The sequence below is a fragment of the Rhinoraja longicauda genome, chromosome 12 (genome assembly GCF_053455715.1).
Source record: "Rhinoraja longicauda isolate Sanriku21f chromosome 12, sRhiLon1.1, whole genome shotgun sequence".
NCBI lineage: Eukaryota > Metazoa > Chordata > Chondrichthyes > Rajiformes > Arhynchobatidae > Rhinoraja > Rhinoraja longicauda.
In genome coordinates, this window is record NC_135964.1 from 29,814,790 (window position 1) to 29,841,529 (window position 26,740).

At 42.1% G+C, this 26,740-nt stretch overlaps 1 protein-coding gene across 4 annotated transcripts in view; it reads left to right on the forward strand.

Annotated features, from left to right (window-relative positions):
- The window catches only part of akap11 (A kinase (PRKA) anchor protein 11), a 61,851-nt gene that overhangs the window by 11,372 nt on the left and 23,739 nt on the right, over positions 1 to 26,740 (forward strand). For 2 of the 4 annotated variants that reach the window (XM_078409367.1, XM_078409371.1), the window contains exons 3-8: positions 1,188 to 1,298; positions 8,772 to 8,828; positions 12,711 to 12,845; positions 13,867 to 14,113; positions 16,480 to 21,241; positions 24,797 to 24,955. In XM_078409367.1, the coding sequence (XP_078265493.1) occupies positions 1,188 to 1,298; positions 8,772 to 8,828; positions 12,711 to 12,845; positions 13,867 to 14,113; positions 16,480 to 21,241; positions 24,797 to 24,955 (5,471 nt within the window). Of the gene's footprint in view, positions 1 to 443; positions 504 to 1,187; positions 1,299 to 8,771; positions 8,829 to 12,710; positions 12,846 to 13,866; positions 14,114 to 16,479; positions 21,242 to 24,796; positions 24,956 to 26,740 lie in introns of all 4 variants that reach the window. The other 2 variants (XM_078409370.1, XM_078409369.1) reach the window with 2 other exon arrangements.

Sequence of the window (26,740 nt, forward strand, 5' to 3'; positions counted from 1 at the left end):
TTTCCTAAGTGACAGAACCAACTAGTCTGATAAGTTTTCTTAATTTTAGTTTAGTTTAGAAATACAGCGGGAAAACAGGCCCTTCAGCCCACTAAGTCCGCATCGACCCGTGATTCCTGGCGGGAATTTCTCGCAGAGCAACAGTATCCTACGCACACTAGGGACAATTTACCATTTTACCAGGCCATTTAACTTACAGACCTGTATGTTTTTGGAGTGTAGGAAGAAACTGGATCTCCCTGAGAAAACCCACGCAGGTCACGGGGAGAAAGTACAAACTCCATACCGACAGCACCCATAGTCAGGATTGAACCCAGGTATTGCAATTAAAGGAGGGGTCACTTGGAAAATGTCAGGAGTGTTGATACTAAACTTTTTAATACCAATTCATCAGTTGCTTTATTACTGTCACTCTGTGAGTATGCTTTCTGTTGAATTTGTAGATAAAGCCACAGAGGCACTAAACAAAATTGCCAAGGAATCTTTTTGCATAGGGCAACAAGGTAAGTTCATCAAAAATCTGAACACCATCTGGTTTTTCATATTCTATGGATTGCTCACAATGTTGCATTGGTTTTGAGTCCTGCATGTGTGTGACGCAGTAGCATAGTGACGACTGAACATATGCAGAGTCTTATATAGAGTGCAATGAGCATTTTACTGTCAAACTTTAAATAGTGTGAAGTTTGCTGTTTAAATTTATTCCTAGCTCATGATCAGTGCAGAACAGTTATACAGAAGTAGGCCTTCTCAAAGCACATGAGGTCTGCCTTACTTCAGCATTACTAAAAGAGGAACCACCTAACCAGTTCTGAGGTTGTGTAACCTGCCACTTGGTGCTACTTACAGGCAAGTCCCTTTTTAAATCTTTACTGCTCCTTAATGTGACTCCCCATCCCAACAACCACCAGACCTCAAATGTGTCATGGTCCCACGCATCCCTCTGCCACCAGGTAATTGTGATGACCACGTTGCTGCAACCGAAGCATATTTTTCCTCTCCCATCACCTGAGGCTCTTTCCCTAGACAGTGGAAGAGAAAATGGGAACCAGCATAGGACATTAAATTTAGTTGTTCCCCTTTCTCTTCCCCTGTCTCAGTATGTTAATGAATAGGTGATCTCACTTAAAGTGACCTCTCATGCACTTTCCAGAAAATCTGAAGATTGTTATTTTCTGTTTGTCTAGATTCTCACTGGCCAACAGCAGCTTTCAATGAAGACTTTACTGCAGAGCACAAGGCCACTGTGTAATGTAACACTTGACCAACACTGGAAAAGATCCAACAATTTAACTGAGGTAAGTGAAATTGCTTTCCTCCCTTTTGATTATATATTATATAATGAGCTTTAAATGCCTTCTAGGATTTGAAATTTCCACTCTGGCACCATTGATGCTGATTGGGGCATCATTTTGCTTCATGAAGTCAATAATTAGCTCCTTTATCTTGGTGATATTGAGGGAGAGGTTATTATCCTGACTCCATGTTACTCCATTTATTTCCTTCCTGTACACCATCTTGTCATTGTTCGTGACCTGTCCCATGACAGTGATATCAGTGGTGTCATCTGCAAATTTGTAAATGGAGTGTGATTTTGCCACATACTCTTTGAATGTATAGGGAATCTTGTAAAGGGCTGAGAAAGGATCTTTGCAGGGCACCAATGTTGAGAATTATGGAGGATGTTTTGTCACCTATCCTCGCTGACTGGTGTTTGGGTCAGAAATTTGAGGATCCTGTGGAAGATCCTGACGTGAATCCAGAAGTTTGGAGATGAGTTTGGTTGGGATTATGGTCAATAATAGGAGTTTTTGCAGAAGTGTCCTTGTTATCTAGGTGTTCCAGAGATGACAGGGCTGGGGAGATTGCATCTGCCGTAGAACTATTGTGACAGTAGGAAAACTGCAGTGGATCAAGTATGTCTGGGGTGCTGTCGTTAATGTGTACTATGACCAACACTTCATTATGGTGGATGTCAGGGTCACTGAGCAGTCGTCATTATGGCACATTACTTTGCTTTTCTTTGGCACTGGATGATAATGATCTTCCTAAAGCAGGTAGGAACCTCAGAAATTCAGAGTGGCCAGAATCTCAGGATGGGGGAGATTGGGGAAATTCAAGTGTTCCTGAGGACTGCACTTGTGAGAAGTGTGTCCGACTACAGCTCCTGACTGACCATGTGAGGGAACTGGAGCTGCAAATGGGCGATCTCGAGATAATCCGGGCGAATAAGAGCATCACAGATAGGTCTAATTGGTGATCACCAGGAAAGGGAATTGGAGTAGGCAGAAAATGCAGAAATCCCCTGTGTCCATTCCCCTCAAAAAGTATATCCTTTTTGATACTGTTGGGGAGGTTCAATGATATGTTATTGTCACAGATAGGAGAGTCTATGGCCACAATCGACTCCAGAATGGTGTGCTGCTTCGTTGGTGCCAAGGTCCAGGATGTCTTTGAGCTGCTACAGAACATTTTCAAGGGAGGGAGAGCACCCAGAAATTCTGCACATTGGCACAAATGGCAAGGGTAGGAAAAATTGATGAGATCCTGCAAAGTGAATATAGGGAATTAGGCAAAAGGTTAAAAAGCATTACTACCCTGGCTGGTAGTAATCTCCATATTACTCCAATGCAGATGAGGATGGGAACATGGCTGAAAAGATAGGTCAGGGATACAGATTTTGGACCTTTGGTGTCTCTTTTGGGGCAGAGGTGATCTGTATAAGAGGGATGTGTTCTATTATTATTGTATTGGATGTCTCCTCTTAACCACTGCACCAAGAAAAGAGACCTATCTTCTCCATTTTTTCCTTGTAACTGAACTGCTTCGTCCCAAGCAATATCCTGGTGAATCTCCGCTGCACCCTCTCTACAGCTATCACATAGGCCCTGTAGAGTGAATGAAAACTGTTCCAGCATCTCAAAGATAATACAAACAATAGCAGCATCTCAAATGTTACTTGAACAATTAGAGCATCTGAAGTAATTAGCTTCCAGCACCCTAGTTTCTAATCAACTTGGCACTCGCATCTCTCAGTGAGACAGTCAAAGTTTGAAGCCTATTATGTACGTTTAGTTTAGATATAGTTTAGTTTGAAGATACTGCATGGAAACTGGCCCTTTGGCTCACCGAGTTCATAGCGATCACGATCACTTATACACTAGTTCTATCCTACACACAAGAGACAATTTACAGAAGCCAATTAACCTACAAACCTGCATGTCTATGGAATATGGGTGGAAACAGGAGCACCCAGTGAAAACCCATGCAGTCATAGGGAGAACATACAAATTCCGTACAGACAGTACCCATAGTCAGGATGGAACCTGAGTCTCTGGCACTGGAAGGCTGCAGTTCTACTGCTGTGCCAATATGCCGTCCGTTGTGTCGGCTTGCTCTTAAGTGCAATACTGAGGGAAAGGGGTATTGTCCTTCAGATTATATGTTGAACTAAGGCCTTGTTTGTCCACATGACGTTATATAAAAGAATATGTGATACTATTTGAAGCACAAATAGTACCATGTAATCTCCCCTACGTCAAAGTCAACAATGAGTCTTCCGCAAGCAGCACCAAAAGGAATGTATCCTGTTGCTGTCTGAGAGCTGATTTGCCCCAGGCTCCATATTTCCTTATACTCCAACAGTGATTATATATCATTGGTTGCAAATAAAAACTTTAGAATGTCCTTGGTGAATTTACAATAACTCTTTAAAAGATATAGTTCATTCTGGGTGGTTTTTTTACTTTCTTTATCTGAAATCCTCAAATATTTTTCATGCAATAGTATTGTGCAGTTCGAAAGTAGCTGACTGACGTTAAAATTAAAGAAGGATGTTTGTATTTTTGTTCTGAAATAGATATTTCGGTAATCTTCTCAAGGGAAACAGGCTGAACGTCGGAATGCAGTGGGGGATATCTTGAATAGGAGAAGGTTCAGGGATGCAGGTTTTAAAAACCCGAGGTGTTTATGAAAACCTTCCATTGTCACTGAAACGGAGATCTAAAGAAAGAGTCTGGAATATAGCAGTTTAATGGTCTGCTATTTTAGTACAAGTATTTGGACCAAGGTGATCATGCTTAATCTGTTTTAGTTCATAGTCTTTGAAGCACAAATAGTACCATGTAATCTCCCCTACGTCAAAGTGAACAATGAGTCTTCCGCAAGCAGCCAAAGAAGGGATTAAATGTTAAATTCACAAACCTGGAGGATTGACAGGACTGGAGTTGAACTCTGAGGAGGATGACAGCAGTGGAGGGCTCGAGCTCCAAACAAGTGACAAATGAAACCAAGTACTTCTGTTGAAAAGAGGAAGAAGCATTTTGAACAGTTAATGTTATCCAATCATATTTATTGTTAAGAAAGTAAATACATCGGAAATTATAATTTAACCAATGCCTAATGTTACTACCTCAAGAAATTATATTGTATATATTTTCAGAATCTGAACTCATTCAGCCCATCGAGTGCTTGCCACTGTCGTGGCAATTCCTCTCCTCCACATTTCCCTGCATCCTTTCTCTCCCGCTTGCCCATAGTTTTACTACCACCTACCTATACTAATGGTAATTTACAGTAGGCAATTAACCCACCACCAATTTATTATTGGGAGGAAGATGGAGTGCCTCGAGGTAACTGGTGCAGCGCAAGGAGAACACATAACCTACTCACTGACAACACCAGAGGTCGGGACTGAACCCAGGTTACTGGTGTTTTAAGGCAGTAGTACCACCTGCTGCATCACATGCAGTTATAATTTATGGAACAGTGCCAGAGACTAAGTTTTAGGTGTAATTATTTTGCCTCTTGAGTTAGCGAAAAATCCGCATAAAATTGAATAGTTTTAGCAGTACAGGAATTTGCCTCCAGAAATAGTCCAGAAGTACAGTTTTTCCTTAAAATTTCCTCTTGCAATACCCATATCAAATTGTCAGTCATTTATTTCTGTGGCTGATATGGCTTGAGTTCAAAATGTATCTTGGTCCAAGTTTTCATTATCCAACTATGAGAGGTTTCTCTGCCTTTTTTCCTTTCCAGGAGTTCAGTATGTAGCATCGGAAGTCCCTTGTAGATCGCCACATTAATGCAGTCTTATTATCACTCTATGTGCCTTTTGGATCTCTGGCTATTTCAATTATTCTTTAAGAAGCAAGTATGAATAGCGAGCTCATAAAGGCAACATGTTTACCCATTCAGTAAACCACAAGTGTTGAAAAGTATCTGGATGCATCCACTGTGTGTGGGGATAAAACATCAGTAGCTTTGACTGGGGGAAAAGCTGGGGGCCAAGGTTTGGATGTTGATGATTTCCAGATGTTTTGAGGATGGGACTTTCTTTTGATCGCCCACATCATTCTATTATGTTGCTTAAATTACTTTGGGGGCTTGTATGTAGCTCATTAGCCTCAGACAAACTGGCGAGAATCACTTGCCAAATCCCAGATGTAATTTAACTCCTAATTATCTAGGCCTGCAGCTGATTTCACCAAAGAATTGAATTGAATAGAATAGATTTTATTAACCAAGTATGGATACATACAAGGAATTTGCCTTGGTGCTTTGCTCGCAACTAACAACACGATATACAGTAAACAATTATAAGAAAATATTATAATTTACACATGTGAAGAATGAAATAAAATACCAGAGCAAAAGAAGGCTACAGACTTTTGGTTGTTGAGTAGAGCTACTGCTTGTGGAAAAAAGCTGTTTTTATGTCTGGCTGTGGTGGCTTTGACAGTCGGGAGTCACCTCCCAGACGGAAGTGCTTCAAAGAGTTTGTGGCCAGGGTGAGCGGGGTCAGAGATGATCTTACCTGCTCGCTTCCTGGCCCTTGCAGTGTACAGTTCATCAATGGAGGAAAGGTTGCAGCCACCAACCTTTTCGGCTGATCAAACGATGCACTGCAGCCTCCAGATGTCATGCTTGGTTGCTGAGCCAAACCAGACCATGATGGACAAGGTGAGGACAGACTCTGTGATGGCAGTATAAAACTGGGCCATCATTGCCTGTGGCAGATTGTGTTTTCTCAGCAGCTGCAGAAAGTACATCCTCTGTTGGGCTTTTTTGACTGGAGTCGATGGTGGTCCCCCATTTAAGGTCCCTGGAGATGATGGTTCCAAGGAACTTAAATGACTCCACAGATGTGACTGTGGTGTTGTTGATGGTGAGTTGGGAGAGAGGTGGGGGAGCTCTCCTAAAGGGCTCCATTATGTATGGAAGAGAGGGAAAGCATAGAACTTTGCAGGCCTCACGAATGCCTGCTGGAGGAAGTTGTTTTTTAGCTGCAATTATCTCAGCCATCAGAGGCAGTTCCATTGAGGTGAACATTGGAGGAGAGATGACAGAACACTGTAATTTATTTCTTTAACTATGTCAAAGACAATTACAAAGTCAAAGAGAGTACTTTGTTTAGTCTGATTAAAGAGGTTCAAACAGCTGTTAGAGGTTGATTTCTTGATAGCTTCCTCAAAAACCTGTGATAAAGGAAGAACATTGGGCAAGAGGAATTGATGGTACATTTTTTAACGAGTGAGAAAATGTCTGACATGAAAAGCACAGTTCAATGAATGAAGAAAGAGAGACGGCAAGCCAAAATATGGGTAGGAGAGAGAGAGTGGTTCCAGTGAAGGCTGAGGAAGGCAAGTCAAGTATTTAGTAGTTTTCTGAAGTAGAAGTGAGGAATTACCATTTATAGAAAGCTTTCATCAGATCCCAAATGTAGTTTGACATCAATTGTGGGCACTGTACCCCAGGAAGGATATATTGGCCTTGGAAGTGGTACGGTTAAAATTGATTAAATTATACTAGAGATTAAAGATTAAATTCATGAGTGTGAATGTTTCTGTTTGCTCTCGGTTTCCATTCAAAGGACTAAAGTGTCTGACCCATTCCCTTTGATTACATTTAATCATAAAAGGTAAAGCCTCTTGACCAGATTTAGCACATTGTTTTATTTGGCCGTGAAAGATATGACAGCTCTGTGAAGACTGAGCAATTAAGGAGCATTTAACTTAATTAGAAGAATGTTGTTTTTCAAAATAGTACCTCATGGAGTAATATTTTGTCTCCGTTAAATGTTAGTACTAAAAGCAATAAGCAAAACATGCACGCACTTTCCTGGCGCCTGCTGATTAACCAAGAGATCACAATTGCAGTTTCACCAGCAGAGGATACTAAAGTCTGTGGTGAAAAACTGTTGCTGAAGTCAGCCTGCATTTGCAAAGATGAAATATGTTTGTGGTTATGTGTTACCTTTCACTATGAGGCAAGCAGTTTATGCACAATAAAGTCTTGAAGTATCAAGATAAACGACAAGATGTTTCGTTTTAATGACATGGTTTGAGGGACATGTGGAGCGGGTTCACAACGAAAAGTTCCTTCTTCTTTTATTTATACAGTGACACCATTGTGCTACAGTTATTGCTGCTGCCAAACAGCTCCAGTGACTCTTCAATCCTGTCCTCCAGGATTGTCTGTATTAAGGAAGGACCATTCAGAAGTGTGGTTCTCCCCCTCCCCCCCACGTAGAACAAAGATAGAGTTCTCCTGGTCCTTATTTTTCACCCCACCAGCTTCTGCATCCAACACATCATTCTACAACATTTCTGCCACCTTCAATAAGATCCCACCACAAGTCATATCTACCCAGCCTCACCCTTTCTGCTTTTGGCAGAGACTGCTCCCGCCGCAATTCTTTGGTTCATTTATCCCTTCTCACCAAAACCACCCTCTCCCTAGGTACTTTCACCTGCGACCACGGGAGATGAAAAACCTGTCCATATACCTCCTCCCTCACCTCCATCCAGGGACCCCAGCAGTGCTTCCAGGTGAGACAGAGGCTCATGTGCACCTCCTCTAACCTCATCTACTGCATTCGGTTCTCCCAATATGGCCTCCTTTACATAAGCAAGACCAAGCGTAGACAAGGCAACTAGTCTCCCAAGGCTGCCTGCATCTCTCGGTTGCTAACCATTTTAACTCCTCTTTCCATTTCCATACTGACCTTTCTTTCCTGGTCCTCCTCCATTGCCATAGTGAGGCCACACGCAAACTGGAGGAACAACATCCGATATTCCGCTTGGGTAGTGGTAGCTTACAACCCAATGGTGTGAACATTGAACTTCAATTTTAGGTAACAACAACAACCCTTTCCCCTTCCATCTATATCCATTCCTCGGACTTTACATTGCACGCTTTTTATCCCCTTATCTCACAGTCTTCTTTCATCTTCCCAGTTCTGGCCTTTGTCCACCCATCTACCGATCAAACCCTGTTCACCTGCATCCACCTATCACTTGCCTGGCTTTGTCCCGCCTCCAATTTCTTCCAGCTTTCACTTCCCTACTGCAATCAGTCTTAAGAAGGGTTCTGAGCCGAAACGTCACCTATCCATGTTCTCCAGAGTTGCTCACTGACCCGCTGAGATACACCAGCAATTTGTATCTTTTTTTAGTCTACTTTCAATGGTGCTTCTGTAGAAGTTTATCAGAGTAATTGGAGATATGTCAAATTGCTTCAGTCTCCGATGGAAGTGTGACTTCTTGGCCTTCGCTTCATTGTTGTTGGTCCGTGGCAGATGGTTAGTAATGTTACTGTTTAGGATTTTGAAGCTCTCAATCATTTCCACTTCGGTACCATTGATGCTGATTGGGACATGTATTTCACCTAGCTTCCTGTTACCCAGATTAGTACATTTAAAATTATTTGTTATTCTTTAGATATTCCGTGCTCACCATCTAGTGTTGAATAACTTTTATGTGATTCTGCAGGTCACTTTTGTGGGATTTACCAGTTCAATGGAAGATGCCAATTCTGCTGGAGAGCAGGTAATGTCATTGTAAACTTGAAGAATGCAATCTTGTATCTTCTGCAACCAGCTCCTGTGTAAGGTGCACTGTGCCATTAGTGAGCTGGACGTACTTTGCTAGCTTTGTTACAGGAAATCAAGGGGTATGGGGAGAAGGCAGGAACGGGGTACTGATTGTAGATGATTAACCATGATCACATTGAATGGCGGTGCTGGCTCGAAGGGCCGAATGGCCTACTCCTGCACCTATTGTCTATGTATCTATGAAATCTATATACCCTTGTTGGAAGTGCCAATCTTTATAATTTCACTGTTGGGAAATTAACTTCTCCATGTGTTGTATTATTTTTTGTAAGCAACTTTGGTACTAAGGTGTGTGTGTGTGTGTGTGTGTGTGGTAGTCAGTACAAAAATTAGAATACATAGAATGACAGGAACAGGCCGAATGGCCCACAATGTCTGTGCCAAACATGATGCCAAGACCAACCCTTATCTGCCTGCCCGTAATCCGTAATTCACTACATAACTTTCTTATAACTAAAATTCTAATTTATGCCACTATCATAAATGCCTCCATCATGACACCCGCATTCCAAGCACTGGCCACCCTCTGTATAAAAAAACTTGCTCTGCACATCTCCTTTGCCTCTCTCACCTTGAAGCTATGACCTCTGGTGTTTGTGATTTCTTCCTGGGGAAAAAGGTTTTGACCGTCTAGCCAATCAATGCCTCTCATAATTTTACATACTTCTAGCAGGTCTCCTCTCATTCTCCGGCGTTCCAGGGAAAACAGTCCAAGTCTGCCCTAAGTGCAGCCTAACCAATGTCCTATCCAATGTCCAATGTCTAATAACCAATGCATCATGACTTCCTGGCTCTTAGACTGAATGCCCGAACAATGCAGGCAAATATTCCATAAGCCATCTTTACCACTCTATCTACATGCCTTGCCACATTCAGGGAGTTATGGACATGGACCCCAAGATCCCTCTGTAGATCAATGCTGTTAAGGGTCTTGCAACACTTGCTCGGATTAAGCTCCCTGTATCATTTCTCTACCCATTTCTGCTTCTGATCTATGTCCCATTGTATACATCGTCTTCTTCACAGCCTTCTTCTCAGTCTGCAATCCCAGCAATTTTGGTGTCATCTGACATCAGTCTGAAGAAGGGTCTCGACCCGAAACGTCACCCATTCCTTCTCTCCTGAGATGCTGCCTGACCTGCTGAGTTATTCCAACATTTTATGAATAACTGCCAATGTAAAAGATCACTTTGTAGGATTTGAGAAAAATTGTGAAATTTCAAACTTTGGTATATAACTAGAAAAAACAATGGTGGTTGAGATATTTCCTATCACAGCTGGACATATTCTGAGAGAAGACATTTTATGAGCATTAAATCATTATTGGATAGGATTCAGATTAGTTTATTGTCACATATATCACCATGGTGCATTGCAATCCTAGTTCACATGAAGATCACAGAGGAAACAACATACACACAGTAATGATAAATATAACAACAAATACAACAATGCATGCAAAACAGCAGAATATTACAAGATGGTGCAGAACTGAATAGTTACATTTTTTTATTCAGTAATGGAACGGCCAAATGAGGTAGAGGTAAGAGTACTTTGCAGCACCACCGGGAAAAAGGTTTGAAAGAGGATCTTGCTGACACTGGTGATAACGGTTGTAGTGGCAACTGTAGGTCTTCCCAAGAAAGCCCCAAAGCTTACCGTTTGACAAAGGAGGGGAGCGAAATGTCTTGACACAGATAACAACAACAGAAAGATCTTCATGACGTTTCAGTTTGTTCGTTTATTCTTCTTTTTTCATGTCCATCATCCATGTTTCAAATGTTACATCACTGTCATCGTCCGTCCTGAAAAGGGCGCAAACTTCTGGCGACAATCAGTGGGAGCCATCACTTGTACAGTAGATGATGGTGGTAGCAGAATTAGCTCAGGACATTTCCAGTTTCCAGCCCTGCGACGTGGACGCTTCTGCTATGGGGCCAGTTCGTTTATTGAAGTAGTAATACAAAACAGATTAATATATCTCTTGTCATTAACTTGTTTGTTTCTTTCTGTTATGAAGCTTCTGGTAAGAACTTAGTATCCTACCGTCACTCCTTCATATCCTGTTACTACTAAGACCTTATATCTCAGCAGTCTTCATCGTGATTCGTGTGGCCACTAAAATCTTATTATTTTAGCAGGCTCCTATAGTTACTGTATGACTTGCTAACCTTATGTCAGCAGGTTCTTGGCGTATCACTCTCAAGCATTACGTCAGTGCTGGGCAAATTATACTCATGATCAAACTCCTCGCATGGATCCTCCCAGTCCATATACATAAGCGTAGTATTAATCTCTTGGTGTCCAAAAATAATACAGCAGGATACAAAATAATATAATAATATACTAAAATAACTAAAATGCAAAATGGCTCCTACAAAGGTGTTATTGTGTCCTTGTTTACCTCAATTGTAATAATTAATAATTCAATCCATATTGCCAATTGACTGTACCCATTTGTATCTCCTCTGGACCCATCTTTTATCTTTTCACTGATTTTGGTTTTGTCTTGCTTCATCATCATTACCTCTGAAATTGATTTACTCCTGTTCTCCACTGGCAAACCACAGACGTGCCCCTCTGTTTTCCCCTTTCCTTTCCAAACGATCCTTATTGCTGTAAAAGCCAGGCAAACTTTAATGCTGAAATACCACTGACCAAAGCATAAATTCTGATGTATTGTTTTTGTTGGCTAGGAGAGTTTGTGGTTTTCATAGCTCAATGATTAGCTGCTGCAACCCTAAATTCAAGAATTTATTTTCTTAATAAGATTTTATTTTGAAACAAGATTTTGTGAAAATTCTGGATTTATTTAAAAAATGTAACTATTTCCTGAATCGGGAAAAATGTGTTGTGGAAAGGAATGCATTTTGTTTGCTTTCTATTAACTATAATTGATTAAATTGGCCTAAATATTTTCAATGCTGTTCCACCTTCTTGCAAGGTAAGAACCAGTGAACTCTATCCTTGTTCTCTCTGGGGGAAGGGGGAGCAGGAGCAGAACTATGGGATGCAGAGGGGACACAGATGAGGGATCCATCTAGACAGCAGGATGAGGAACCAGGTTTACTGAAGAGAGAGGACATATCGGATGGTGCCAATCCATGTTCTCCACAGATGATGTCTGACCCGCTAAGTTACTGCAGCACTTTGTGTCTTTTCCTGTAAGGATTGATAGGTTAGAGGCAGAGTTGATACTCTCCATCTAAGACCAGGATCCACATTCAAAATTAGTGGTCATCTTTAGTCTTTAGAGAAAAGGCACAGAAACAAGCTCTTCAGCCCACTGAGTTCACTGATCAGTGATCACCCCACTCACTAGTTCTATCCTGTCTGGCAGCAACTCTACAGCTGCAGCAACTCTACAGCTGCATCACTGTCTTCGGTACAGGGATGGAAAGATCAAAGTTTCACCCAAAAGAGTGAATCTTTGAAGTACTATACTTTAGAGGGAAGTTGGAGGCTCAATTGTTCTTTGTTCAAGTAAGAGAGCCTTAGATGTTTGGGTGTTAAGAGAATCGGCTGATCGGTAGTTGTGGTGAGGTATGAGATCAACTGTGAACTCACTGAATGATGATGAAGAATGGTGATCCATTTGTGTTAACGTGCTCCCCTATGTTCAGCACTTGAGCTTTTCACCTAATGTATGATTGGTAGCCATGATTAAAAATCGTAAGGGAACTGTACAAGGAATAAGCAGTCCCATATTTCATATATGCTTAAGCCTATGGGATCTGTTTTTTTGTTGGTCTTGAGTTGCTTTAAAACCATATTCAGTTGTTTAACTCCCTCTGTAATCTGTACTTCTCGTTTGCAGGCTCTGGCTGATAATGACCCGGAGCTTTCTGACTGGCTGAGTTCACTACAGCTCGCCAACTTAAAGAATACTGAAATGGCTCTTTTGACTGATTTGAAGAAACACCCCAGGACAAAAGAGAAAACTGTTAGCCAGGTAATAAAACAGGAAGGAAGGAGAGGTGTTGTTTCCATTTGCAATACATTGATTAAGACTAATGCAGTGCTGTTATATTATCCAAGGCAGAAAATGATCTCCTGATTGCAACATTAAGTTGTTACACAGCTGCACATGTTGGGCAAGCAAGCAGCACAAAGTAGTGCTGGGATGGGTTTAATATATTATCCTCAACAGAAGGAGCAAAATTGAAGCTTGGAGAGTTATCTCAATTAGGAATATAATTAAATGCTTATTCAACAGAGGCTGGTGGGGATCATTTACTTTCCTTGAAATGATTCTGAATGTGTAGAAATGGGAGTTAAATATTCAACATAAAACCTGATGTCAACCTATGGATAATCGCAAATAGTATAATTCATAGCCTCAACCCCCTCTATATCTCTGCAGTTTCTTCAATTCCTGTAAGCGTCAACTGTACCTAAACGATCAAGTTCTGGCTCTCGTGATGGCACCGAGAAGGTGTCATTTCAAATTTGATGTGTACACCTTATGCTTTCAAAGCTTTCAGATCTAAATTCCTCCCTAAATCTCTCTACTTTTCTAAGATGTTCCTTAAAACCTGCCTCTTTGATCATGTTCTAGATCATCTTCCAGATTAAGTTAAAGGTGCTGTATAAATGAAAGATGCCGCTCGTCATCTAGTAATCTGCAACAGTCCATTGGAGACTCTTGAGAGTAATTCCAGGGTAACAAGCAGTGGAAAGACTAAACAAGGTGAAGAATACCTCTGTAGTATTGCAATGAAAGGCATCGGTAGTACATAAGAATGGTAAAAAAGAACAATTACTAAAAGTGAGGAGAGAGAGGAAAATAGTTATAAAACCAATGCATGTACGGACGTTGGACTTTGAATGTATTATGGGAGCTTGTTCGTATGTAGGCATGTCCATAAGTCATACATTTGTAACTCAGGGGTGGCCTCTATCTTGGTCATCTCTATATTGATACTTGCCTTTTTGAACAAATGCTATTTGAAATTTTCCTTTTTGTTTGCCAGGTGGTCTGTGTGATGAGACATCCTCCATCATCCCTGTACTGCAATAGTTCTGTACTTTCTCTGCTTAATAAATACTCAACAGGGATTCAGTTTTCTCTAGCATCCCACTCAACACAAAAACATCAAACGGATGCATATCTCGTGGAGGAGGATGACACTAATCAGTCAGTGTCGTCCATTGAAGATGACTTTGTGACTGCTTTTGAACACTTGGAGGAAGAAGCAACAACTGCATTTGGAGCAGCAAGTAAGTGAGAATTCACCATCAGTTTGCTTGGAATGATTAATTAAATCCTCTAAGATTTTTTTACTGAAGTTGCTCTGTTTTTGCAGAGTGCATAATTTAACCCTTCATCCTCTGTGGGGACAGTGGTACTAAGTCTTGGGGTTCCCTAGGTTTGCATTGTTGAATTATCTTGGATCCTGCGCTCCAGAACTAGCATGGAATTCAAGACCATAGTGATTTCGGTGGGGATGGTGGTGCAGAGGTTTAGGAGGCAAAGGGGAAAATAAGTTTTTTTCCCCCATTGCTTCATAGTCTTAAAATTTGTTTGTTAATGCTTTTGTTAAAACTATTTTAATATTTTTAAATTATTGCAATCATTGACAATTTTGGTCAGCCGGTGAGACCGCATCCTCAATCCTGCCATTATTGCCACCTGGCTGCCAATGTCATGTCTTGGGATTGACCATCTCTCTGCCACCCGAGGCCGAGTTGCCCTGTGAACATACCGCTGGACGTTGGGCCAGCAAGACAATTCCTCTGGATCAGGACAAGGCAAGCATTGGTGTGGTGTGGCTATGGGCAATCACCGTGTGTGGTGGGGATGGGAGCAACTAAGTCAGGACAATGTAGAAAGAAGGAACTGCAGATGTTGGTTCCAAAGTGTTGGAGTAACTCGGAGGGTCACGAAGTGCTTGAGGAACTCAGAGGGTCAGGCAGGATCCCTGGTGAATCACTAAGTGCTGAGTAACTCAACGGGTCAGGCAGCATCCATGATGCTGTCAGAAAAAAAGATCCCGATCCGAAATGTCACCCGTCCATGTTTTCCAGGTATGCTCATAAGTGATAGGAGTAGAATTAGGCCATTCAGCTGATCGTCTACTCTGCCATTCAGTCATGGCTGATCTCTCCCTCCTAACCCCAATCTCCTGCCTTCTCCCCATAACCTCTGACACCTGTACTAATCAAGAATCTATCTCTGCCTTAAATATATCCACTGACTTTGCCTCCACAGCTTTCTGTGGCAAAGAATTCCACTGCCTGTCAACTGTAGTCAGTTGTAGTACTGCTGTCTGACCCACTGAGTGATTCCAACACTTCGTGCCTTTTTGTTACAGTGCCCTCCATAATGTTTGGGACAAAGACCCATCATTTATTTATTTATTTGCCTCTGTACTCCACAATATGAGATTTGTAATAGAAAAACATCACATGTGGTTAAAGTGCACATTGTCAGATTTTAATAAAGGTCATTTTTATACATTTTGGTTTCACCATGTAGAAATTACAGCAGTGTTTATACATAGTCCCCCCATTTCAGGGCACCATAATGGTATTTGAAGTACTTGAGCAACTCTAGAGTTTGATGGAGAAACTAGGGCATTGGCAGTCACCCCCGCATCTTGAGAACAAAATAAAGCCTCGTTATGAAGATGATGCTGTAAATTGTTCTAAACCATTTTGGGCTGATGAGGGTGGTTATGGCAATTTGGTGTTGCAATTATCTAGATAATTCAATTTGGCATTCAATTATACATTTCAATATCAGTTTTTCTAATAAAACTTTCCATGAAGTTTATTATAAATTTAATTCTGGTTTAGGATCAGCAAACAGTGAGGCACTAATGTTTTCCAAATATTACTTAAGATTGATTGATTTATTTTTAATTAAAAATATATTAAAATTTCACTGCAATTAAAATCTTCCAAGTGTCAGATATGCCCAGGCCTTGCATATCTTTAGAAAAGACTAGAACTAACTGGCTCATTAATTGTATAGTTTCTATTGTTTGTCGTAACTTTGCTTCTGGGAACGCAATTTGCTAGCTGCATGAAATGGCTGGTATAATGGAACATGCTAAAACATTAATCGTCAAATATGTTCCTTCTCAAAGGTAGTGGTTAAGTTGTAGTCAAGCTCCACTCTGATCAAATGGTTTATTTAAACTGCAATCAATTTATACACTGTTCCCCACAGGGATCCGAAGGGCTTAATTACATTCAATGTACTAAGATGCGAACTAACAAGGTAGCAGAAAAAACAAAGTGCTGGAGGAACTCAGCAGGCCACGCAGCATCTATGTGGGAAATGGACAGATGACATTTTGGGTTGGAACCCTTCTTTAGACTGATGCAAAAGAGGGGAGAGAAAGCTGGTAAAGAGAGGTGAGAGTCGGGTGGGGCAAGAACTGGCAAGTGATGGGTGCTTTCAGGTAAGGAGGGAGATTGGTAGATGGGTAATGTATCCCTGACAGACAAATGGATTAACACACCACACGCATTTGTTTGCTCTTGACAGAAAACACACCAAAATGGTATTGGTAGCTCTGGTTAATTTTAAAAGGACAATCGTTACAATGATTGTATTCTTTTTTATTTGTGAACTGTAGGCTTTGATCCCAGTACACTAAAGCATCAGCGAGATGTTGCTCTACAGACCTTTGCACTGGACTTTACAGAATCATCAGTTCCTGTTATCTCATCCCCGAGCCTAGTCTTTGGCCAGCCTGTTCCTCCGTTACTTAGTAATTCAGCATTTTCAGGGCTGACACTGCCTGCTAAAACTTCTGTCGTGACGTTAAGCTCAGGTCCTGGGAGGCAAAGGACATTTTACAAATCTTGCAATGGTCGTCAACTAAGATCCAACAATGGTTGTAAATCTGGGCCCTCAGTTTCCCCATCAGAATCTTCAGATTCTGATGGTTCAAGTCCAAGTCCAGTCATCTTTCTGGATGAAGAAGGATACCAGCGTAGTCTGAAGGCCAAGCTAAAAATACCCCAAATCCCAACACTCAAGGGTGACGTTGAAGATTCTGACTCTGAAGTAAGTGAATTCTTTGACAGCTTTGACCAGTTTGACGAACTAGACCAAATGTTCATGAGCACATCTGCCACCTTGAAGGAAGGGTCCAGCCCTCAAAATGCACCTCAGAAAAAGAAGCCCATGGCAAAGCTGACTTCGGACTTCACACTGAAACAATGTAAAACTGCGGTTGCTGCTATGAATCCGCAGAGGTTTGACCACCCAGTACTTCCTGCTGATGTTAAAAAACCCACTGCTCGTAAAGCAGAATCTCCCTACAATAGCCTGTCTGATGTCCCGGATTCACCTCGCCCACTGCATAGTTCAGGAGAAGAGCATAGCCCCCTCTTCAGCCCCATCCATTCTTCAGCATTCAGTCCCCTTGCAACTCTGAGCGGCTCTGAGTGTTCAGGAAGAGTGCAAGCCGCCAGTATTGAAGTTGTTAAAGCACAGAACAATGAAGCACTTTCTAATAGTTACTCACAATATGCGGGTGACGTTTCTGACAGCATTATTAGCTCTGTCTTCAGGTATCCACACACTGTTGGTTTTGAGCATAAGAGAACAGCTGGTTGCCCTCAGGATGTTTATTGGTCAGGCACTGAAAGTTCTGACTCAAAATCTCCAGCGGCTCACACTTCTGCTCAGCAGATTTATTCGAACACATTCAAAGATGGCATCCAGCAGATTGCTGCAGAACTAGTGGAGAAGAGTTTTGGTAGTGCCTTTAAAGACCTGCAGAAGGGTGTTTCTTCGTGCACCAGTGCCCTGTGCCACCTGGCTGCAAGACTGACCTCCTCTGTCATTCACATGGCGCTGCAAGAGATTGGAGCAAGGCGAGCCTCCTCACGGAAGAGGAGCGCTATTAATGACTTAGCCGACTATTTGGTGGGAGATGCAATAGCAGGAGCACTAAGAGAGCTGGAGTTTGTGAAGAAACAAATTTTTAACAATGCTGTTACTCGATTTGCAACTGACCTGGCTGAGGAACTTATTTTTGAGGGAATCATGGAAGTTTGTCAGTTTTCGCACCCAACGACACCAACATCAACAACAAGCTGGTCACTCGACGAGGAGGAAAAGATTGTGAGCTTCTACGCTAGAGATTTGTCAGAGTCTGTCCTGCAAGAAGCCTTCATTGAATTGTCTCAAGTGGATGTGAGCTTCTCAGCAAAAGCAGCAATTAGCATTTCTCAAAACAATATTAAAGATGTTGGTGGAAAAGACATAGCCCAGGCAATAAAGACTGTCCATGGCCCTAGAGATATCCAAGAGAGGACATTGCTCAGAGAACTTGAAGGTTGTTTGTCTAATGCTGCAACAGGCAATTCATTTGATACTTCAGATTTGACAGAGAAAGAGTATACAGTAGAAAAAGCCCTACTTTGTGTTTCTGGCTTTGCAAGCAGTGTGTCCGTTCCTCATGCTGCCAAGGCATTTTCCTGCAGTTCAATTGATTCCCCTCTGAAGTCATGCTTTCATGTTGCATCATTAAAGGTGAATTCAGAGCAAACGACCAACACTGTTCCTGAGAGATCAAGTTCAAGGAGCAGAAAAATGGATAGGATGCTGCCGCCAAACTATGTGCCTCAGCCCAGGGATTTCACAAGCCATGTTACTTATGGCAGGCGTGTTTCTAGTGAGAACATCTTTCAGTGCACTGAGGTGGCTAACACTCTTGTCAATGCGCAGAAAAATTGGCAAACAGAAGCAATGATTGATATTGTGGTAAATAATTCTTCAGACTTGGTGAATCCATCTACAGTTGAATGTGTGGTAAAGGATAATGCTGCTAAATCGAGTCAACAAACATTCATTGAGCCTATTCCTGAGAACCAATTTGCAACAGAGTTGGCACAAGCAATTGTAACAAATTCAGTGGATGAAGTAAAAATGAAAATTGCGAAACCTCAAGGGGTATTCTCTACAGGTTTGCCAACAATTTTTCAAAATAGTGGCAGCAAGGAAACATTCAAGAGACTTGGGGAGATTCCAGAGGGCCAGTTGCAGGATCGGCTAATGGTTGGGAAAATGATTTCAGGCAGTCAGCCTCAGTATGAGTATTCTCAGTCTCCAGATATGCTGCGAACGCCTCCTGTTTCGCCAGCTGAATATACTCCCAGAAAAGGTTTGACCATCCCACAACATTTTGCACAAGAGCTCAAGGGGCACTTAGCAGAAGAGTTTCCTCCATGTACCCCACCGCCAAGTCCTACTGTGGCACTCAAGAATTTTGTGGTAGAAAGTGCGGATGGTGTGGGTGGCCCAGAGCTTGCAGATACTCTCAAATCGTTGACTGCACAACTTCAGGGTCACATCTCAACGCCAACCTCCATGGCAGAAGTCAGTGAATCGAGCAAAGAGATAAGTGCAGATCTGCTTGGAACGCAGAGAGTTGGGCTGAACAAAGATGGGCTATTTTCAGAGGAGCGTCTTGTCAGCATCGAGGGCAGCTTAAGTGGATCTCCTGGAACACCACCGCCAACACCGCAGCGATCATTCCATGAGAAGAGTCTGAGGAGTTTCAATAGGAAGCTGAAGGGGGAGTTGGCTAAAGAATTCATGCCAGTAACCCCTCCGTCCACCCCCCACAATCAATCTATTCCAGACCTGGCAGATATGTCGCAGGACACGGAGGAAAAGGCCGAGTTTGTGCTGAAGCTGATGAGGTCGCTGTCTGCAGAGGTGCTGGACAATGAGGAGGATGAAAACTTTGATTTTGTGGAGGGGCAGGCAGAGGTGAGGGACTGGATGAGCCCAAATTTGAGGCGGAACACAAAGAATTCGGAAAAGGAAGAATTGAAGTTGGACATTAAGAGGCAGGCCCTGCAGTATGCCAACCAGCTGGCAGGCAGCATTGTTTCCATGGCAACTGAAATTGCAGCGATCTGTGTAGAAGATACCAGGAAGTGTGATGGCAGAGATCTCAAGTGTTTCAGGGTCTCCCCCAGCAACCTGAGGAAATCTGCCACTTGGAGCGAGCTACACTCCAGAACAGCGGTAGCTGAGAGGATCGTACCGGAAGAAATTGTGGGTTCTTTGTTGAGCTACGCGGGCACGGTGGCAGGAGAGGTCATACGGGATGCCAAAAAAGTCCTTGGCTCCAAGAAGCACAAGGTGAGGAAATTCAAAAGGGATGGTCACCAGGTTGAAAGCAGCGAATCCAGTTTTGGAGAGCAGGAAAATGTGGGAATAGAAGAGTTAAATACCATGGCTGATCAGTGGTCTCGGGATCTTCTGGATTCTGTGCTTCATTCACCCCAAGGTGGACTTGTGACCAAACACTCAAGCTGTGAGAGTGTGACTGATGAATATGCGGAATTCATCATGAGAATGATCAGTAGAGAAGCAGGAAACGGTGAGCTAGTAGTTGATCATTACGCCAGTAAACTTGCCTTTAGGACTGTGAAAGTGGGCCTCGAACAAGCAGCCAGGAGAATAAAGCAGAAGTATAAGAGAAGACTCCTGTCCTCGCAACAGTCAAGAGGTGACAATGGGGGCAAAGAACTTTTCAAGTTTCTGACAAGGGAGGAGACACAAGATACAGGTCCCTGCAGGAGAAACCATGATCAAAGACTGAGCAGAAGGAACTCCAGAGATCTAGCAAGGTTTGCAGAATCAGTAGCTCAAAATATCACGTTTGAAGTCACACAGAAATTGAACACAGCATCCGGTATGCAAGGCTTATCCAAGTCCTTGACGGACTCCTGTCTCTACAAAACGTCCCAGCTGGAACAGATGGCTGAGGACCTCATTAAGAAGACCTGGACCTGCTCAGTCCAACCCATCATCCAGAGAAGCAAACGCTACCACAGCATGGGAAGTTTAAATGAATATGGATGCTGTCTTTCCAGCACCAATCGAACACTCGAACACTGCGCTGATGAAACTCTTCATCTGCACTCAGCTGGGGATGATGGAAAAACTTTGGACACTAGCAAGCAAAATGATTGTTTAACGTATGCTGAAAGGTTGAGGGGGATTGTTTTACAGTGTTCATCTGCAGAAAAGGAATCAAGAAGTCATACTAACAGGATAAGTTGGCAGACTGGTGGGTTTTACCCCCAAAGTGCTACAAGAGCCCCCTGGCACACAAACAAGCCACTTGCAAGACCAGAATACTATATGAATGGAGCTTGTCAACTCAATGTACCTAGAATCCACATTGACTTGGAGCAGCGAGGAATTTTCGCAGAAGACTTGATGTCAGTTTCCTTTGAGAAAGCCAAGAGCAATACAAGCCTGGCAGCAGACAGTGGTATTGGACAGGATGGTGCAAGTTTCACTGAGAGTCTTGCTGCGGAGATAATGACATCTGCCATGATCAATGCCAGCCAGTCAATCACAAGGTAATTGTTCTGCTTTTATTTTGCATTAAGGTGAATTCACAGTTCTTTTCCTCCCAAAAGCCAACTGCTAAATAGTATGTTATCATCTCTTGAGATATCACCCAAGCACTTGATACTTTGAGAGATTGGAACGCAGTCAGCAAGTTTCCTATCCATCTCCTCAATCGTACTGACACAGTAAATGTGTTTGTGGGAAAAATTCATTGGTTTGGTTCAATAGTACTCAATTTATACTGATTGTCAGGAATTTTGGAAATCTATCCATCTTGTCATCAGTTGTTGTAACCCCTCTGTGTCTGGATTTCATGTGGACTGGAGGGAATCCTATTGAGCAGAGAGAAAATCTTTGCTCCCACCAACCCAGTTATATTCTTTACAGTCATTAGCTAAGAAGCATGACTTTGGGGGTTTGAATCAATATACCGAATGTTTTCCCTTCTGGCTGGACATCACCACAATAGCCCAAGCATAGCCAAGTACCTTTTCCATCAAGTCACTGTGACTTTAAACTCTATTCGTACATTGACCCTCCCTGTCCAGTCTGAATTTATTTACTGCTAAAATGCTCACCTCTATTTTTATTGCCTCTGCCCATGTTCTCAAGCACACCACATGCAACTCATCTGTCATCTCTATGACTTAAGTGGGGTTCTTGTTTCCAGAAGCCTCCATTTTTTAATTCTCGTCATTGTTTTCATAACCCTTCATACCCTTGACTCCCTCTCTAGCCTCTAATCTCCGCCGGCTTCTCAAATCACTGGCCCATGACTTCTGGCCTCTTGTGCATCCACTATTTTACCAGTGGCAGTCTCCCTTCATTTTCCTGAGCTCCAAAGTCTGGAACTGACTCCCTAAATCTCCTTGTCGCACTACCCCTCCTTTAAAGTATGGTTTAATTTTGCCTGATAATTGGATTTTGATCACCCATCTTAATATCATTGTAGCTGACTGACTACTTTTTTTAATGCCTCCATAAAGAACCATGGCATATCGGTGTTAGCGACAAATAAATTTAAGTTGTTACTGTTTAATTACTGATGAGCATTAAGAAATTTATTTTTGTATCCCAGACAAGGTGTCCATATTATAAAAGCACCTTTATGTATTGGTTTATTATTAACTTTCTGCATAATTTAATTGCGTAATACATTATGCAATTGAAATCATTTTTATTAAAGTGAAACATTCTGAGTATTTTGTGGTCTTTTCACACCACATGGAAAAATCCACTTGGCTTTCCTGATATGAAGCTCTGTAGTTTATGTGTTAGTAGTGTATGGCCATTCTCCACTCAGTACCTTTGGAATTAAGGTAAACTAGGGTTTGGATCTTAAAAGAGATTCTTAAAACTCTGATGCCAAACAGGGAGATGTAAAGATAAATGAATAACTTACTGATATTTGTGTCCCCAATTCCCCAATAACGTTTTGGGACCTGCTTCTGATCTCCTCCCCACCTTCAACAGCACCCCCCAAAATGAGAACTCTGATGATAATTCTTTGCTCCCCCACAGGCCTTGGGTCTTAGTAGCCATTCTAGTGCTTCATATGAGTTTAGTGTGTCCCTTTGTTTAGAGTTGCGATGTGTTTTGAAAAAGTATTTTCAGTTTATTCTGAAACGCACCTGGAGGGAACCCACACAACATAGGCAGAATGTGCATACTTCACACAATCAGTACCTGAGGTCAGGATCAAACTCGGGTCTTGGGTGCTGTGAGGCTGCAGCTGCCCTTCTTGTGTTCTTGGTAGGCTCTGTATACCAGATAAACACAGGTCAATCCAGATTCTTGAAATCATCATCTAGATTTGAGCAGAAACCTTCCGCTGTTGAAGACCATTCGATCAGATTTTAAATAATGGTGAGAAGGAATATTTATTGCACATGTGATTCATTTTGATTGGACTGGGTTGTGGTATGAAGACACTGTACAGCAGCATTACAAAATTGAACATTGAATTATCTGAGCATTGAAGCAACTTTGAGTGTCTTAATGCCAGTCATTAACAGTGTAAGTTAAGTTGTTTGGGAAATCTATTAGTTCCCTATCTCAGTTTTTCCAGCTCTAAATTAATTTAAATGATATTTGTTGTTTGGAATTTCATTTGGATGAGTTACGTAGTGCAACCCTCAATTTGCCGCCTGCACAATTTTTAGCCAGATGGATCTGAATAATGACAGGTCACTCTCAGAGGATCTAGGTTTTACAAATAAATAAATGAATGAATGAATGAATACATTTATTGGCCAAGCATGTGCATATACAACGAATTTGCCTTGGCGCTCCACTCACAAATGACAACACAAATATACAGTTAACAATTAAGAATAAAGCATAAACACATCAAAACAATAAGGATACAACATTACGGCCTAAACATGTGGGTGGAAATAAACCAGAGCACAAAAGAAACTACAGTCAAACTACCACTCGTGGTAAAGTGGCAAATATTCTTTAAAGGACAAATCACCACAAATCTGCATTTGTAGACATATAGCCCCATGTAACTGCACGCCACTCTTTACTGATCACTGATGCATTAGGGAGGTTATTGTCACTCGAGTCCTCCTGAAGATCTAACACTTCTCTGAAACAAGAGCGGGCAGATAAGGAATGGGCATTTTCCTGCATCGCGAGCCTACAGTGACAGGCTATACTCGTTCTTACTAAGACCTCTTGCTTGCCCTACATGAAACACCTGACTAGTCCCACAGGATCTTGATCAGGGTAGCCAACATGTATTAAAAGGAACACAATATTTTCAATAAATAATTGTCTTCTCCCAGTACTAACTCAATATCCTTTATGTGAAATACAATGTTGGTAACCTAATCTGTGGTGCCCTTGGAACAAGGACACGCATCAGTCTCTTGAAGTCCCTGTCAAGAAACCTAGGAGCAGGCTATCTTCAGAAATACAAGGGCAACATGATGTATGAAACTGCAGTCTCTTGGTATGAATCCTGGTGGGTTTTGTGTGCTTGTCTTAAGGGCTGCCTGATGAAGTCATAGCTATGTATCGAAGTGCTGGGTGCAGCAAGACATTTGACCAATAGCGCACATTGTTCCCAAATGAAAGTGGTGTAACATGGAGGAACCAGGTGACACTTGTTTGTCAACCAGTGCTGATGGATTTCATGATCTTTTCAGAGTTTTTACAATGGCATTAGGAGCTATTCAGTGATGGTATAATGTCCAAACAATGGGGCTGATAATTACTGGCCTAGAAATTCAAATTTTAGATTAACCCACATAATATGCTGAATATTTGACAACTACCTGTCATATTTTTGGCCATCTCAGACACATTAATACTTGGTGTCTGTACTACCTTAACTGATGTGCCTATGACACTCCATTCATTAAAGATATTACAAGCTCTTCATTTTCAGAAGTAGTGCATGCGGTTTTGCCATAATGACATTTATATTGTCCAGAACTGCATTTGCAGAAAGATAAAATACTGGATGTGTTGATTCTGTGAAAAGTGAATGAGATTATTTTTGTACAAATAATATTAAAATAAGATATTAAGGGCTTTGTGCTTTGTATGTGCAGCAGCGGTTTCAAGGATGGATTGCGGTCAACTGATTCTACAACAACCAGCCAACAGCTTAGCCTGAGCGCTGGTGATGATAGTACTGGCAGTTGGTCAAACCTGAGCTTTGAAGACGAGCATCCAGACGAAACAAGCAGCTTCCTGCATCTCAGTGACAGGTAACTGCAACCACATGAATAAATATCAGTTGTACATGTTACACCTCATGTTTTTCCTGTGGTTAGATCATTTTTAAATAGAATTCCACCTACAAGCATTTGCTTTCACTATAATTAGTAAGTATTTCTAAAGAGCAGAAATGTTATGTACAACAGATTATTGTATAACATAAATGTCACATTTTCAAGTATTTCAAGTACAAGAGAACTGGTAAAAGACCTATTGATTGATAGTTTTATGCAACCTGGTATTGTTTGACACTAGCTCAACTTGGTAGAAGTAATTATGATAAATGACTGATTACATAAAGATGCAAAACTCTTGCTGTAATACACTGCCGTCTTGAATTCTGACAAAGTCTCATATCTGAAACATTAGCTCTGATTCTATCCACAGGTGTTGCCTGACCTGCTGAGTGTTTCCTGCATTTTCTGTATTTATTTGAGATTTCCAGTTTTTTTAATTTTTTGCATTTACTTGGCTGATTGTCTGCATGTTGTTCTACACACGGTTGATGTGCCCTTAAATTGCTCAATCAGTTCCTGCCCTGCCTTTGTATAGAAATAAACAATCTAATCTGTCTCCTCTCAGCATGTTCAATAATACTGTTCAGCATTTGAGCCAACCGGCTGTTAAAAGCTGCTGAACAATGAAAATAAAACATTTACTAGTTTGAGATGTAAATGGACACATTATTTTCCTTGCCAGAGCCTGTTCATGTCATACAAACATGGGTTGATGTAAGTCTTCAACTGTACTTCTATTGAGCCACTTTCGAAACACCCACAGGTGTTTTGCCATAGCTCTATGTAATTAGTGTAAAGTACCTTTGAAAAGGTGATATTACATTTCATTTAAAAACCTGAAACTAAATCTGTTTCAGTATGCTTTGAGAAACGTTTAAGGGTGTCGCTTACATTTCATAATTTTGGAACTTGGGTGCATCCTGGAAAGGGAAGGAGCGCAAGAGGCCCACTAAGTCTATGCTAACTCTTCGAGCAAACCCATTCTCCTGCTTACCTCATTGTTACAAGTTATCAATGTCCAGCTGATTCTCTTGTAGCCCACCAACATTAGAGACAATTTACAATTTCCACTTAACCTGCCAGCGTATCGTTGGGATGTGAGAGGAAACCAGAGCGCACTCCAGGTGTTACGAAAAGAACGTGCAAACTCTGTGCCAGCAGTACCCAAGGTCTGGGTTGATCTGCTCCACTGCAGTGGCTCTCAAGATTGTATGCTGTTGTAGTGGGTCTGGATGCAGTAGGAGTCAGGCAAGACGCCAGGTAGGTATTAACAGTAATTTTAATGCAGCAACAGAACATCCACACTCTCTTCAGTCTTAAGCAAGAGTTATCTCTCTAGCCTCTTCAGGCAAACTCCGTAGCACTAGTCCCTTCCCCAGCCCTGTCCAACCCGTGCCGAGGGGGATGATCCAGGGAGTGGCCTAATCCCCGGGTACCGCCAAAGGACCCCCTCCCCCCAAGAACCAGAGGCACGAAACGGACAAGGGGACGTATGAGACGACCAGCCTGTGTGCACACCACGGCGGTCGCAGGAACCGGAACCACTCCGCCAGGCGAAGAAAGCTGAGGGGACACTGGGGGTAAGGGCCGGAACGCAGGACGACCCCGAGGGCGAGGCCGCGCCAGTAGGACCGGCTGGCTAATGTCCACGTGCGCCGGCTTCAGCCGCTCAATAGAGACCGTCTCAGGACAACCCCCCATGTCTAAAACGAAGGTGGCAGAGCCACGCTCGAGCACCTTGAATGGTCCTTCATACGG